At 43.5% G+C, this 13,074-nt stretch overlaps 1 protein-coding gene across 1 annotated transcript; it reads left to right on the plus strand.

The window, feature by feature from the left end:
• Positions 1-300: 300 nt before the first annotated feature.
• Positions 301-1,443, plus strand: LOC138527236 (involucrin-like). Its single transcript, XM_069638352.1, has one exon. It carries the CDS (start codon positions 301-303, stop codon positions 1,441-1,443), a length of 1,143 nt encoding a protein of 380 aa, XP_069494453.1.
• The last annotated feature ends 11,631 nt before the right edge of the window (positions 1,444-13,074 follow it).

Genomic DNA, 13,074 nt, shown 5'->3' on the forward strand with positions numbered 1-13,074 from the left:
GATGCAAGTCCAAGAGGGAGAGTATAATGAGATGCAAGTCCAAGAGGGAGAGTGTAATGAGATGCAAGTGCAAGAGGGAGAGTGTAATGAGATGCAAGTCCAAGAGGGAGAGTGTAATGAGATGCAAGTCCAAGAGCGAGAGTGTAATGAGATTCAAGTCCAAGAGGGAGAGTATAATGAGATGCAAGTCCAAGAGGGAGAGTGTAATGAGATACAAGTCCAAATGGGAGAGTGTAATGAGATGCAAGTCCAAGAGGGAGAGTGTAATGAGATGCAAGACAAGAGGGAGAGTATAATGAGATGCAAGTTCAAGAGCGAGAGTATAATGAGATGCAAGTCCAAGAGGGAGAGTGTAATGAGATGCAAGTCCAAGAGGGAGAGTATAATGAGATGCAAGTCCAAGAGGGAGAGTGTAATGAGATGCAAGTCCAAGAGGGAGAGTGTATTGAGATGCAAGTCCAAGAGCGAGAGTGTAATGAGATGCAAGTCCAAGAGGGAGAGTGTAATGAGATGCAAGTCCAAGAGGGAGAGTGTAATGAGATGCAAGTCCAAGAGGGAGAGTGTAATGAGATGCAATTCCAAGAGGGAGAGTGTAATGAGATGCAAGTCCAAGAGGGAGAGTGTAATGAGATGCAAGTCCAAGAGGGAGAGTGTAATGAGATGCAAGTCCAAGAGGGAGAGTATAATGAGATGCAAGTCCAAGAGGGAGAGTGTAATGAGATGCAAGTCCAAGAGGGAGAGTGTAATGAGATGCAAGTCCAAGAGGGAGAGTATAATGAGATGCAAGTCCAAGAGGGAGAGTGTAATGAGATGCAAGTCCAAGAGCGAGAGTGTAATGAGATTCAAGTCCAAGAGGGAGAGTGTAATGAGATGCAAGTCCAAATGGGAGAGTGTAATGAGATGCAAGTCCAAGAGGGAGAGTGTAATGAGGTGCAAGTCCAAGAGGGAGAGTGTAATGAGATGCAAGTCCAAGAGGGAGAGTGTAATGAGATGCAAGTCCAAGAGGGAGAGTATATTGAGATGCAAGTCCAAGAGCGAGAGTGTAATGAGATGCAAGTCCAAGAGGGAGAGTGTAATGAGATGCAAGTCCAAGAGGGAGAGTATAATGAGATGCAAGTCCAAGAGGGAGAGTGTAATGAGATGCAAGTCCAAGAGGGAGAGTATAATGAGATGCAAGTCCAAGAGCGAGAGTATAATGAGATGCAAGTCCAAGAGCGAGAGTATAATGAGATGCAAGTCCAAGAGCGAGAGTACAATGAGATGCAAGACCAAGATGGAGAGTACAATGAGATGCAAGTCCAAGAGGGAGAGTACAATGAGATGCAAGTCCAAGAGGGAGAGTGTAATGAGATGCAAGTCCAAGAGCGAGAGTGTAATGAGATGCAAGTCCAAGAGGGAGAGTATAATGAGATGCAGTGGGGAACAGCCCAATGGAGAGATTAGAAGACAATACACAGGAAGAGGTGGGGGAAATATAGGTCTGGGGTCTGAAACCTGCAGCTCTCCAGATGTTTGCACTTTGACTCCCATGATCTCTCGCCATTGACTGAGATGGTGAGGGCTCATGAGATCTGCGCTGCAAAACATCTGGAGAGCCAACGGTTGCAGACCCCTGATCTAGGTTGATTGTGGAGTAGAGGTGTCTTCTGGAAGACGAAGGGCGGGTGGGTGCTGGGATCCAAATATTGCATTATATAGGGTTCCCCGTGGCAGCTTGGGGTGCTCAGAGCCTGGTGGGGCTCCTGTATGATGTAATGTCCTACTTTTATTATTATTGCTATTTGTTCCGAGGAGCAGTCCTCTGTTTATTGCAGTTGCTCGTGGGCTGCGTCCCACGTGATTAAGGAGGCAGGGTTACCGCCAATTAGGCAGTTCACGTTTGATTAAAGACCAGTAAACACGCACCTGCCTCCGGTCCTGATTGATTGATTGCGTTTATTATTTATCACAATTACATGCTATTGTATGCTGCTCTACAAAGGTATTCAGTTAATATTTAACAATGGCAACGAGGTTTCCTCATGCAACAAACAGAATCACTTGATAACATCAAAATCACGCAGCCTGCTTCCGCTGCATCAGTATGCCTCATCAGAACATCGAGAGACTCATACCCGCTGAACAAAAAAAATGTTACAGGTGCGGTTTCAAATTTCCACATGTAGGCCCATGTCCAGCCATCGGACACAACTGTGACAAGTGCGGAGGCGAAAACCACTTCCAATCTGTGTGCAGAAACGTCAATTTCTTCCAGCCGACTGATATGAACAGGGACACGAGGAGACAAGACCGAACCTCGACGAGAGAAAGTTCGAGATCTCGCAGGAGGCAGTCGCCTGCAGCATCCAGATACCAACCGCAAAGCTCATCTCACGACACGCCACGAGAGGAGAGAAAGCGGGAAGAGAGAAGAGACTACTCGAGCCGCACTAGCACCAGACATGATTCGCAAAGGAGACACTCCAGACAGAAGATCAGATATATAGAAAATTTGCCTCGCAGAAGACAGGAATCGCATTCATCCTCATTCAGCGGGGACAGGAAAAGGGGATATGTACATGCAACTGGAAACAGCATAGCCGCAGAATACAGTCCCACCCTGCTACTACAAATTAATGGGCAAAACAAAGAATTTCTAATTGACACGGGAGCAACGGTAAATGTCATAAATGATGAGACTTATAAACTACTCAACTACAAGAAGTCACTGAAAGAAGCAGACACATTAATATATCCATACGGCTCCAACAAGCCTCTCAACTGCCAAGGCATGTTCACGGCACACTGTCAGTACAAAGACAAAAATCAAAAGATCAAAATATACGTCATAAAAGGGGACGTGCCAGGCGGCAGCATTCTGAGCTTCAAGTCTGCGATCCAAATGGGACTCATTCAAATCATGTATCAAATAATGTCGGCATACACGACCAGCCCGAAGGACATGAGGAAAAAAATGTTTCCCTCTCTATTCAAGGGGCTGGGAAAATTAAAGGACAAACAAGTAAAGCTGCACATCAATCCCCAGATACCTCCGACAGCACAACACTACAGGGGCATACCTCTCAACATACAAAGACACGTGGAGGACGAGATTCAGTCATTATTACAGCAGGACATCATAGAGCCAGCATCGGGACCAACTCCCTGGGTGTCTCCCATTGTACCATTACCGAAAAAGGACAACAAGGACAGCATTCGCATTTGCGTGGACATGAGGGCCCCAAATGTGGCCATAGAGCGGGAACGACACCTTGCCCCAAGAATGACTGATATGATGCACCTACTGCACGGATCCAAGGTGTTCTCGAAATTAGACTTAAATAAGGGATATCACCAGCTAGAGCTACACCCTGCTTCAAGATATATCACCACCTTTTCAACCCACCTGGGTTTGTTCAGGTATAAAAGGCTCAGTTTTGGGGTATCTTCGGCTGCTGAAATTTTCCAAAATGAGATACATCAAGTGATAAAACACATCCCCAACTGTTTAAACTACTCGGACGACATATTAATTTTCGGCACCACACAAGACAGCCATGATGATACTCTGAGGAGAGTCTGCATGGCACTAGAAAATGCCCACCTCACACTCAACCCGGACAATTGTGAGATCAGCAAATCCACTCTCAAATTCTTTGGACATATCTTCTCAAAAGATGGCCTGAAACCAGATCCGGTAAAGGTTCAAGCGCTGGTAGAGACTCCCACACCCACATCAGTTTCAGCAGTTCGCTCATTCCTGGGAATGGCGAGCTGCTGCACTCGATATATACAAGATTTCGCCTCTGTGAGCACGCCTCTTTGATTGCTAACTGGGAAGCATCAAGAATTCCAGTGGTCAGATACCTGTGAACAAGCATTTCAAGAAATCAAGAAAAGAATCACAACGGCTTCATGCATGGCATACTACGACCCTGACCTTGACACGGAACTCACAGTAGACGCCAGCCCAGTTGGACTAGGAGCAATCCTAGCACAATCCAGGCATGGTGCATCACCTGACTCTCCAAAGAGAATTGTAGCTTATGCAAGCCGCAGCCTCTCCAACACAGAATGTGCATACTCCCAACCCGAAAAAGAGAGCTTAGCGGTAGTATGGGCGTGTGAGCACTATCATCTATTTCTGTATGGACGACCGTTTACCATAGTTACGAATCACCAGGCTCTCACCACCATTTATGGAAAGCCGACAGCCAAAATGCTACCACGAATCGCCAGATGGGGTTTAAGGTTACAAGAATACTCATTCAAGATAATCCATCGACCAGGAAAAGACAACAATCCCGCAGATTTTCTATCACGCTATCCACTTCCAGCTCAAGATGAGCGCCAATCACACAAAGCAAACCAATATCTACAGTACCTAGTCAGCAGTGCGCTACCCAAATCCATCAGCACAGCTGCTAGAAGCGACCCAAAAGGACATACTACTCCAGACAGTACAATCCTGCCTAAAGTCGAACCAATGGCAGAACAAACCAAAAGGGGCACCTTACCTGTCCACGGAGGAGGAACAACACTTTTGCACATTCAAACTTGTCCGACATACCCTGTCCACATCACCCGAAGGCCTGCTATTGAAAGAAAACAGAATAGTAATTCAGGCAACCTTGCAAGACCAGGTACTAGATATCGCCCATGCCGGACACAGAGGAATAGTGTCAACCAAGAGACAACTAAGAACGAAGGTATGGTTCCCATCCATAGACGAACGGGTAGAACAACTACTAAGGAAATGCTTACCCTCTCAGGCGGTGGCTCAGCGCACATTCCCCGAGCCACTTAAAACATCTGAGATGCCTCTGCAGGTGTGGGATGAGGTAGCAGTGGATATGTTTGGGCCGCTAGCAAACGGCAAATATGTGCTGGTGATCATCGATGAAATGTCGCGATTCCCAGAAGTACATTTGATTCACTCGACCAGTGCTCAAGCCGTCATACCTGCGCTGGACAAAACTTTTGCTGACTACGGCATCCCCTCACGAGTCAAATCTGATAACGGGCCTCCCTTCATGAGCCATGACTTTGCCATGTTCGCAGAACACCTAGGCTTCCAACATCACAAGGTCACACCACTGTGGCCACAGGCAAATGGAATGGTGGAACGTTTCATGGGAAACCTTAAACGCACACTCCAGATCTGTTCCATCACAAACGGGTCATTCATGCAAGCCATCTGCATGTTACTACGAGAATATCGGAATACTCTGCATAGCTCAACCGCCGAATGCCCATCAATGCTAATGTCTGGACGTGTCATCAGAACAAGGCTTCCCCACTATGCACGAACCAAGGATGATTCCACGCACCTACAGAATGCCAGAAGCAGGGACCAAGAAAGCAAGGACAAAATGAAGGAATACGCAGATGCCAGAAGAAGGGCCAGACCTAGCACCATTCGCATTGGTGACCAGGTATTAGTACGACAAAACCAAGTCACTAAGGACATGCCTGCCTTCAAGCCAGACCCCATGACAGTGAACCACATCCAAGGGTCGATGGTAACGGCTGCTAGCCCCCATGGCACAATCACCAGGAATTCATCCTTTTTCAAGGCTTTCGACAGCACGGACACCCCTGTCAGCACCTCAACGACACTGACAGATGATTCGTCAGATAAGGACTCTGAATGTCATGAAGAGGAAAGAGAAGCTGAAGATAGTGGCAGTGAAAGTGACGGCACTCCAGTGAAACTGGTCCCACCGGCACGCAGCCCATCCAAGAGGGTCATCCGCAGACCCACGAGATCGATTGAAGAATTCAATTGAACAGTGTTGAAGTATTTGTTCAAGGAGAGGGGAGATGTAATGTCCTACTTTTATTATTTTTTTATTTTTTTTTATTTTACTTGATTCAATTTACAAAAGAAATGTTTACAAGATAGAAAAACATTTTCCCTCCCTTCCACCTTCCAAGTTATCAGTTCCAGTCTGTTCCAGTCTATGTTGTGAGAGAGGCAGATAGCCTCCTCAGACGAAAGAAGAGAAAGAACGAGAAGTAGATAGAGGATGGGGAATAGCCCTCTGTGCTGACACCAAGCCAGGTACTAGTTTAGCGTAGTATAGTACAAAAGGGTCTCCCACTTTTCTCATTCCAAAAGTTCCAGATTAAGGTTCAAGAGGAATTGTGTGACCGCTATAACATAGGAGGTGTTATCTCCCTCTATAAGCTTGTTCCACCAGTCCTCTTCTCCACATGTGGTTGACTCTTTAAATATATGGCCAAGGTGTTTACTTAGCTGGACCCTCAGGTTTGTACATGTCAACAGCAGATGTCTCAGTGATTCAATTTCCGCTGTTTTTTTACAAAAACGACAGCTGTTTTCCAGTGAGATCTGTCTTATCGCCCTGATTTCGTTTGTGGGCAAGAGGTTCATGCGAAAACGCATAAACGTGCTTCTTAGACGTCTGTTTGGAAACTTTTTTAAATAATTTGGGATGTCATTTATACCTCTTGTTATAGGTGGTTGGTGGTTTATTAGTTTGCTTCTATTTTCCAAGGACGTTGTCTGGATCCAATCTCGTTCCCACAGTTTTTGTCTAACTTTATTTAGGTTTTGGATCAGCTCTTCTTCAGTACTGTCAATCTCGGCGAGAGTATTTTGGTTTTCTGTCGCCCAGTTTGTGAGAAGGTTGCTTCTGTGGGCTTCAAGCTCAGCGTTGATGATCGTAGCTACACTTGGGCATTTACTGATTTTGATTTTTCTGTATAGCACTATTATATATTTTTTATTTTTATTTTTATTTATTTTGATATAGCTGAATAATTTCAACTTTTCAAAAAGAGAAAAGAAAAGAAAAGGAAAGGCATAATGAAAACAGTAAATAGCAACAAACTAAAATCAGCAAGTACAAAATACATGCATATAATTGTACAACAATTCTTCTCTAAAAATTGCAATTTTAGCAGCATAAAAATTACGAAGAAGTTGATAAACAAATCTGGCTCGTAGCTTATTTGGTTCGACATTACTTAGTTAAGGCAGGTAGAATTGCATCCAAAAATTGCACTAATGATTTAATTGTAGAAAATTTCATGTCAGCACATACTGCTTCCCAAATTTTTGTGCCGTTTTTTTGGCTATAAAAATTCATTACATTTGTAAAGAATTTGGACCGTTGATCATGCAAGCCACTACAAGAAATGATCAAATGTTGTAATGTCTCCTTTTCATCAATTATTCCACAATAGCGACAATAGTCCATGTTATTTGGAATCATATGCCGCCTCACAAGGACTTCTCTAGTAGGGAACAGATTCAACCTAAACCGTAGATATTTGTTCCTTATGTCAGTGGAGGGACATTTCAACAAGTAGGGCGCAGAGTGGCCCAAAAGTTTATGACCAAAGATACGTCTGTCAAAGTCTTTATATTTCAGGCATGCAGTTTGATTAAAAATCCATGACCATTGATAAAATTTTATCTTTGCCCGAGCAGGATTTTCAAGTAAAAAAGGGATTGATATGTTAGCTACTAGCAAAATGTCAATTACATGATTACGCCAAGTTCGTGGATAAAAGTGAGTAGAAGAAATCAAGTAACGAGCTACAGTGCTTAAAATATTATTCATTCCTAGGCCCAATAAACATTTGCGGAAAAAGGCACACATCCGCCATTTGACTCTAGAAGCCATTGAGTTCAAGCCAAGTTCGAATCTTAGTATGGGCATAGGAACACAATTTGGTAGACGTAAAACGCTCTTCCAGAAAACAGCTTCAAGCTTATTCCATATTCTATCACTAAGACAAGGCTTGGATTCTGCAGCATATAATAATATAGGTATAACTTTTTGTTCGTAAAAGAGCAAAAGATGTTTTAAAGTGAATTTGCCATACTTAAAGTTCAAGATTCTTGCTTGCGAAGTCAAGTTAGCTAGTTTAGACTGTAAGTTGGGTAAGTAAAGATTGTCATTTAATGTATTTTGCACCGTAAGGCCCAAATATTTATATTCTGAGACGGATGTCAAGGGTTCATTGCCAATAGACCAAGAGAAGTGAGTGGATTTTCTGCTAACATGAGGTTGACACATCAAAATCTGAGTTTTGTCCAAATTTATAATTAAATAATTATCCTCAGCATAAATTGACAGTGCAGTTAGTAGATTTTGTAATCCCTTTGGGGTCTGCGATATTAGAACCAAGTCATCAGCGTATAGTAACCATCCTATGCGCTGACCGCCTAACTCTGGGGCATCAGAAGGCACTTCAGAAAACAGCTTACCCAAGTCAAGAATAAATAAATTAAACAAAAAAGAGGCCAGTATACAGCCTTGTTTGAGGCCCGTGTATGTGCAGAATGAAGATGACAGAAGCCCATCTAAGTTTAACCCTACACGCATGGAGGTGTTAGAATGTAGCTGTACAATAAGGGTTAACAGAGAGGGAGGGCAACCTAAAAGATGCAATTTCTGAAACATAAGGCTCCTATTTATAGAGTCAAACGCTGACCTGAAATCTATGAAAGCAAAGTATAAAAATTGCTTCCGTACTGCATATTGGGATTTTAGCATGTTAATGGTCATGATGTTAGGCAGAGTACCAACTCCTGAGATAAAGCCAGATTGAAAGGGATCTGCCACATGATTTTCGGACGACCACACACGCAGATCTCTTAAAATTAGGCGACAGAAAATTTTTCCCGGCACGTCTAACAAAGAGATTGGGCGATAACTCGCCGGGTTAGATCGATCCCCCTTTTTATAAATCGGAACAATAATGGACTTTTTCCACGATGCCGGAATGCATTGGGTCTTATGTATGTGCACAAAAATAGAGTACAGTATTTTGGCCCAAATTAGAGGAAATTGCTTCAGGTGTATGTTTGACAACCCATCAGGCCCAGGGGCCCGTGAAGAGTTAGCTTTGTTGATAAAGAATAAAAGGTCTTCTTCATCAAAATTAAGCTCGAATGCAAACTTTTGCGGCTTAAAACTGTCTGCTATGATGGTACGAGAAGCGTACAAATTAGAATAATATTGTACCCAGGATCCTTCACTCACCCCATTCGTCTGTATAGCAGCCTGCTGACCTGCAGTCGCCTGGTTTATGATTTCGCATGATGCTTTCGAGTTTTTGCTAGCCAGTATTTTTAGCATCTTACTACCATCTTGTTGATATAGTTTGGCCCGCTTGCCTCTTAACCAGTTCCTATATCTAGTTTTAATCGACATGAGCATTTTCTTTCGATTATCATCATTAAGTTTGCAGGCCACCCTTATTTCTGCTCGAACTAGAGTTTTCATAGATTTGATTTCGTGATCGAAAGTGTGAAAATGAGGTGATTGTCTTTGTGTATGCATGATAGAAGCGGGTTGAAACAATTGCATTAACTCGTAATATATAACTGTAGGGTTGTGATCCAACATACACTGATGTTCAAGTTGAGCTTCATAATAATGTCTAAATGCTTCCAAAGAGGTTTCAGTCCAATGTAATCTGTTCCCAGGTGTATTCACGTTTATGGAACCTCTTAAGTATTGTGGCATTTCGCAACTCATAGAAGTTTTAGAAGTCCATGACATGTTAAGAATGTTATGGTCACTTGCTTCTGCATCTATCACCTGAAATGATTTAACCCTGTCTAGCATACGGCTATCTACATAGATATAGTCGATGGTTCCTTTACTAGATGCGCGTTGCCATGTTGCTCTTGCAGGTATGTCGGGAGCAATCGAACCATTTAACATAAACAGTCCTCTGTCCTCAACTAAGTTCAGCCATTTGTTCAACCGAATTAATTCTGTACTGCGAGGCGTACCAAGACAATGGAGGTTGAAGTCTCCAGCAATGACAATAGAATCTACTTTGTCATCTATAATAGTAAGATCAAGTGCATTAGTTATGTTGGCCAAGAATGTATCATCTGTAATGCTCAAGGCATTCCAATATACATTGATAAGTGCACAATGCATGTCGGGACCAATGAGCCTTGACATTTGGATAGAGGCATTAGGGAAAAACCATGGTTCAACTTTAAGAGTGGAATTTTGTTTAACGGCCATTAGAAGACCAGAGGTAGGCCTTCCATATTTCCCCTTCTCAGCGGGTACGAGCAAAATGTCATAGTTATCCCAGGATGGCAGATGTATGAGCAAAGATTCTTGTAGCAGTATGACATCATGCTTCGACAGATCATAAAGTCGGTTATTCATCAGATGTCGATGCCCCCTGGAATTCCAGCTGATCAAGGAAAAAGTAACCTCATTGTTTGCCTGATGCTAACGCCGCATTTGCTTTTGGTTGCAGGCACACTTTACAGGACTGCAACTCAGATTGTGGTTTGCAAATTGATGTATGAGAAGCTGAGTGTTTTGTTCTGAAGTATGTTCTGATGGACCAGAATGTACCGAAATCATGAAACCTAATTCAAGCAGTTTTGCTCGAACTGCCCATATGGTATTAACTACAATGCGAGAATTTATCCACAATATTACTGAAGACCGTTGAGAGTGGTCAGGGAATTCCACTTGTGCGATGTCAATAGAGCCAATATCATCCAGCTCTGAGAACTCACTGAATATGGCTAAAATCGATGCACGATTCAAGAGAAATATATTTCTTATCACCATAGACTCGAGTGATTGTACTCCCAGTTCTTGATGTATTGTTGAAATGGGTGTCGAGGTTGGTAGCTTCAGAGTAGTTCTCCAGAAAAGGCCTTCAATTCGCCTCCAGAATTTACGTGGCATCATCAACATTGCATCGGGTCCATATGTGAGGGCTGGAACCACTTTCCCCTTGTAAAATTGTATCAGGGGAGTTATTGTATATTTACAGAATCTTACGTCTATCATTTTTGCATGGGTAGCCAATTTCCTTGTTTTTTCCAGGAGATGAGCTTGCATTGCAGATTCCTGATTGTTGTTACTGAGGATTACCCCTAGGTATTTGAATTTGTTTACCTGTTCGATCTTTTCTCCATCCAGGGTCCATCTGAGGTTTTCAGCACTGTAGGTTTTTCTTTCCATGATGATCACTTTGGTTTTGGTTTTACTAATTTCTAAGTTGTTATTCTTTACGTAAGCTGCCAGCTCATTTAGTTGGCGCTGTAAACCGATTGGTGTAAAATCCAACAAAATGAGATCATCTGCATAAAGCAGTCTTGAGATTTTTGATGCCCCTATAGTAGGTGGAAATGCACGAGTCACTGATTCTCCTTCTTTGATGTCCCATAGATACGAATTGAAGAACGTTGGGGCGAGGGGGCACCCTTGCTTCACTCCTCTAGCCGTAGTTATTTGTTCAGATAGGAGCCCAGCATGGTTTAGACGTACTCTGATGGTGGTATTTTGATGGAGGGCTATAATCGGTTCCAAAATCCCTGCCGGCAGTTTTTCGCTCTTAATTTGTCCCATAAGGTTTCTCTGTTGACCTGGTCAAAGGCCTGGACCAGGTCTAAAAACGCCAGATAGATTTTTGGGATACCTTTGTGAATCCTGCTTTTTAAGGTGCTTAGTAGCAGGATATTAACAGCAGTCCCGGCGTCCTTCACGAAACCCGATTGTAGTGGGTCTTCATTGCCCGAAGTTCTTGCCCAATGTTGAAAATTTTCCAGAAGAAGTGAGCCGAAGATTTTTCCAATCCCATCAAGGAGCGCTATTGGGCGATAGTTCTTAGGGTCCCCTCTCGGTCTGTGTTTATATATCGGCACTATAGTTGCTGTTGTCCATGAGGTAGGAATGGATCTATGGAGAGTGCACTTCTTTATTACTTCATGGATGAAGTCAGCCCATTCTTCTTTATTCTCTTTTAGGTCAACGTTTCTAATGCCATCAGGGCCGGGTGCCCTCGAGTTATTTAAACACACCAATTTTCTCATAATGTCGTCCCGGTCCCATGTTGTTGTCCAGGGGGAGTCTAAGGTGGCAGATGTTATAGTATTTTGCCTTCCAACTTTCTGGAATAGGGCTCTAAAATGTTTCATTTAGGCCTCTTCTCCAACAAAGTTATTTGTTGCATTCACTTGCGCCCCAGAAGTGGTTCTGATCAAGGACCAGAAGTCTCTCGATTTCCTGCTGCATAGGGTCCGCAGCATACTTTTATTATTACTGTTATTTGTTCAGAGGAGCAGTCCTCTGTTTATTGCAGTTTCTCGTGGGCTGCGTCCCACGTGATTAAGGAGGCGGGGTTACCGCCAATTAGGCAGTTCACGTTTGATTAAAGACCAGTTAACACACACCTGCCTCCGGTCCTGATTGATTGATTGCGTTTATTATTAATCACGACTACATGCGATTGTATGCTGCTCTACAAAGGTATTCAGTGAATATTCAACATATGAGAGTATGACACGGTCATCTAAGCGCTCGGTGATAAAGGCATGACGGTCCCTTTTCATTTATGGTTGATGGACACGGGGATCGCTTTCTTAGCATTTTATTTTTTCTGTAGCAAAGTCTTGGGAAACACTGGTGGGGGGGGGCTACCTGATCACAAAGACCGTCTTGCTCCTGGCAATGATGTCTTTATAAAACACAACTAATATTGCGGCTTTTCAAAAAAAAGTTGCATTTGGCTCAAGAGATACACTAACTTAATATATGTATTTTTTTTTACAAAAGTATTTCCCTAACCTCAGGCACATAAGACTCCATCCCAGTGCCGGCCGCCGTTATTGGTCGTGCCAGGCGCACAGCCCTGGCCAGAAGCCGTCTTCCGGGTTTATTTTGGCAGCAAATGGTAGTTCTGGCCTTTATCCTATAAACCAAATTCGGGGACGTCCGTTGGAGTCAGATGGGTATTTATTTTTCTTTAGAAAACGTCATGCTCCTCTAGAGATATATATAAGGCTGCCTCAAGGTTCCCCGCCTCCTCCGGCACAGCACTCTTTTCTAACAAGCGCCTCATTCACGTCTCTCTGAAAGGAGGCACAGAGTGCTGCATTATCTCAAGGAAACACCACAGATCACTGCCGATTTCTGACTGCCTGGTGCATTGGGAGGAAAAAAATCAATCCAATCTATGGTTACAGTATGCAGCTGGGACCTTGCACTTCCAAGGAAATGTGAGCTTTTCTGCTCTCTCCTCTGGGGCGGGCTGGGGGGGCTGCGCTACCCCCTTCTCGCAGGCAGCTGC

Source organism: Ambystoma mexicanum, chromosome 14 (genome assembly GCF_040938575.1).
Source record: "Ambystoma mexicanum isolate Mex_15411 chromosome 14, UKY_AmexF1_1, whole genome shotgun sequence".
In the NCBI taxonomy this organism is placed as follows: Eukaryota; Metazoa; Chordata; class Amphibia; order Caudata; family Ambystomatidae; genus Ambystoma; species Ambystoma mexicanum.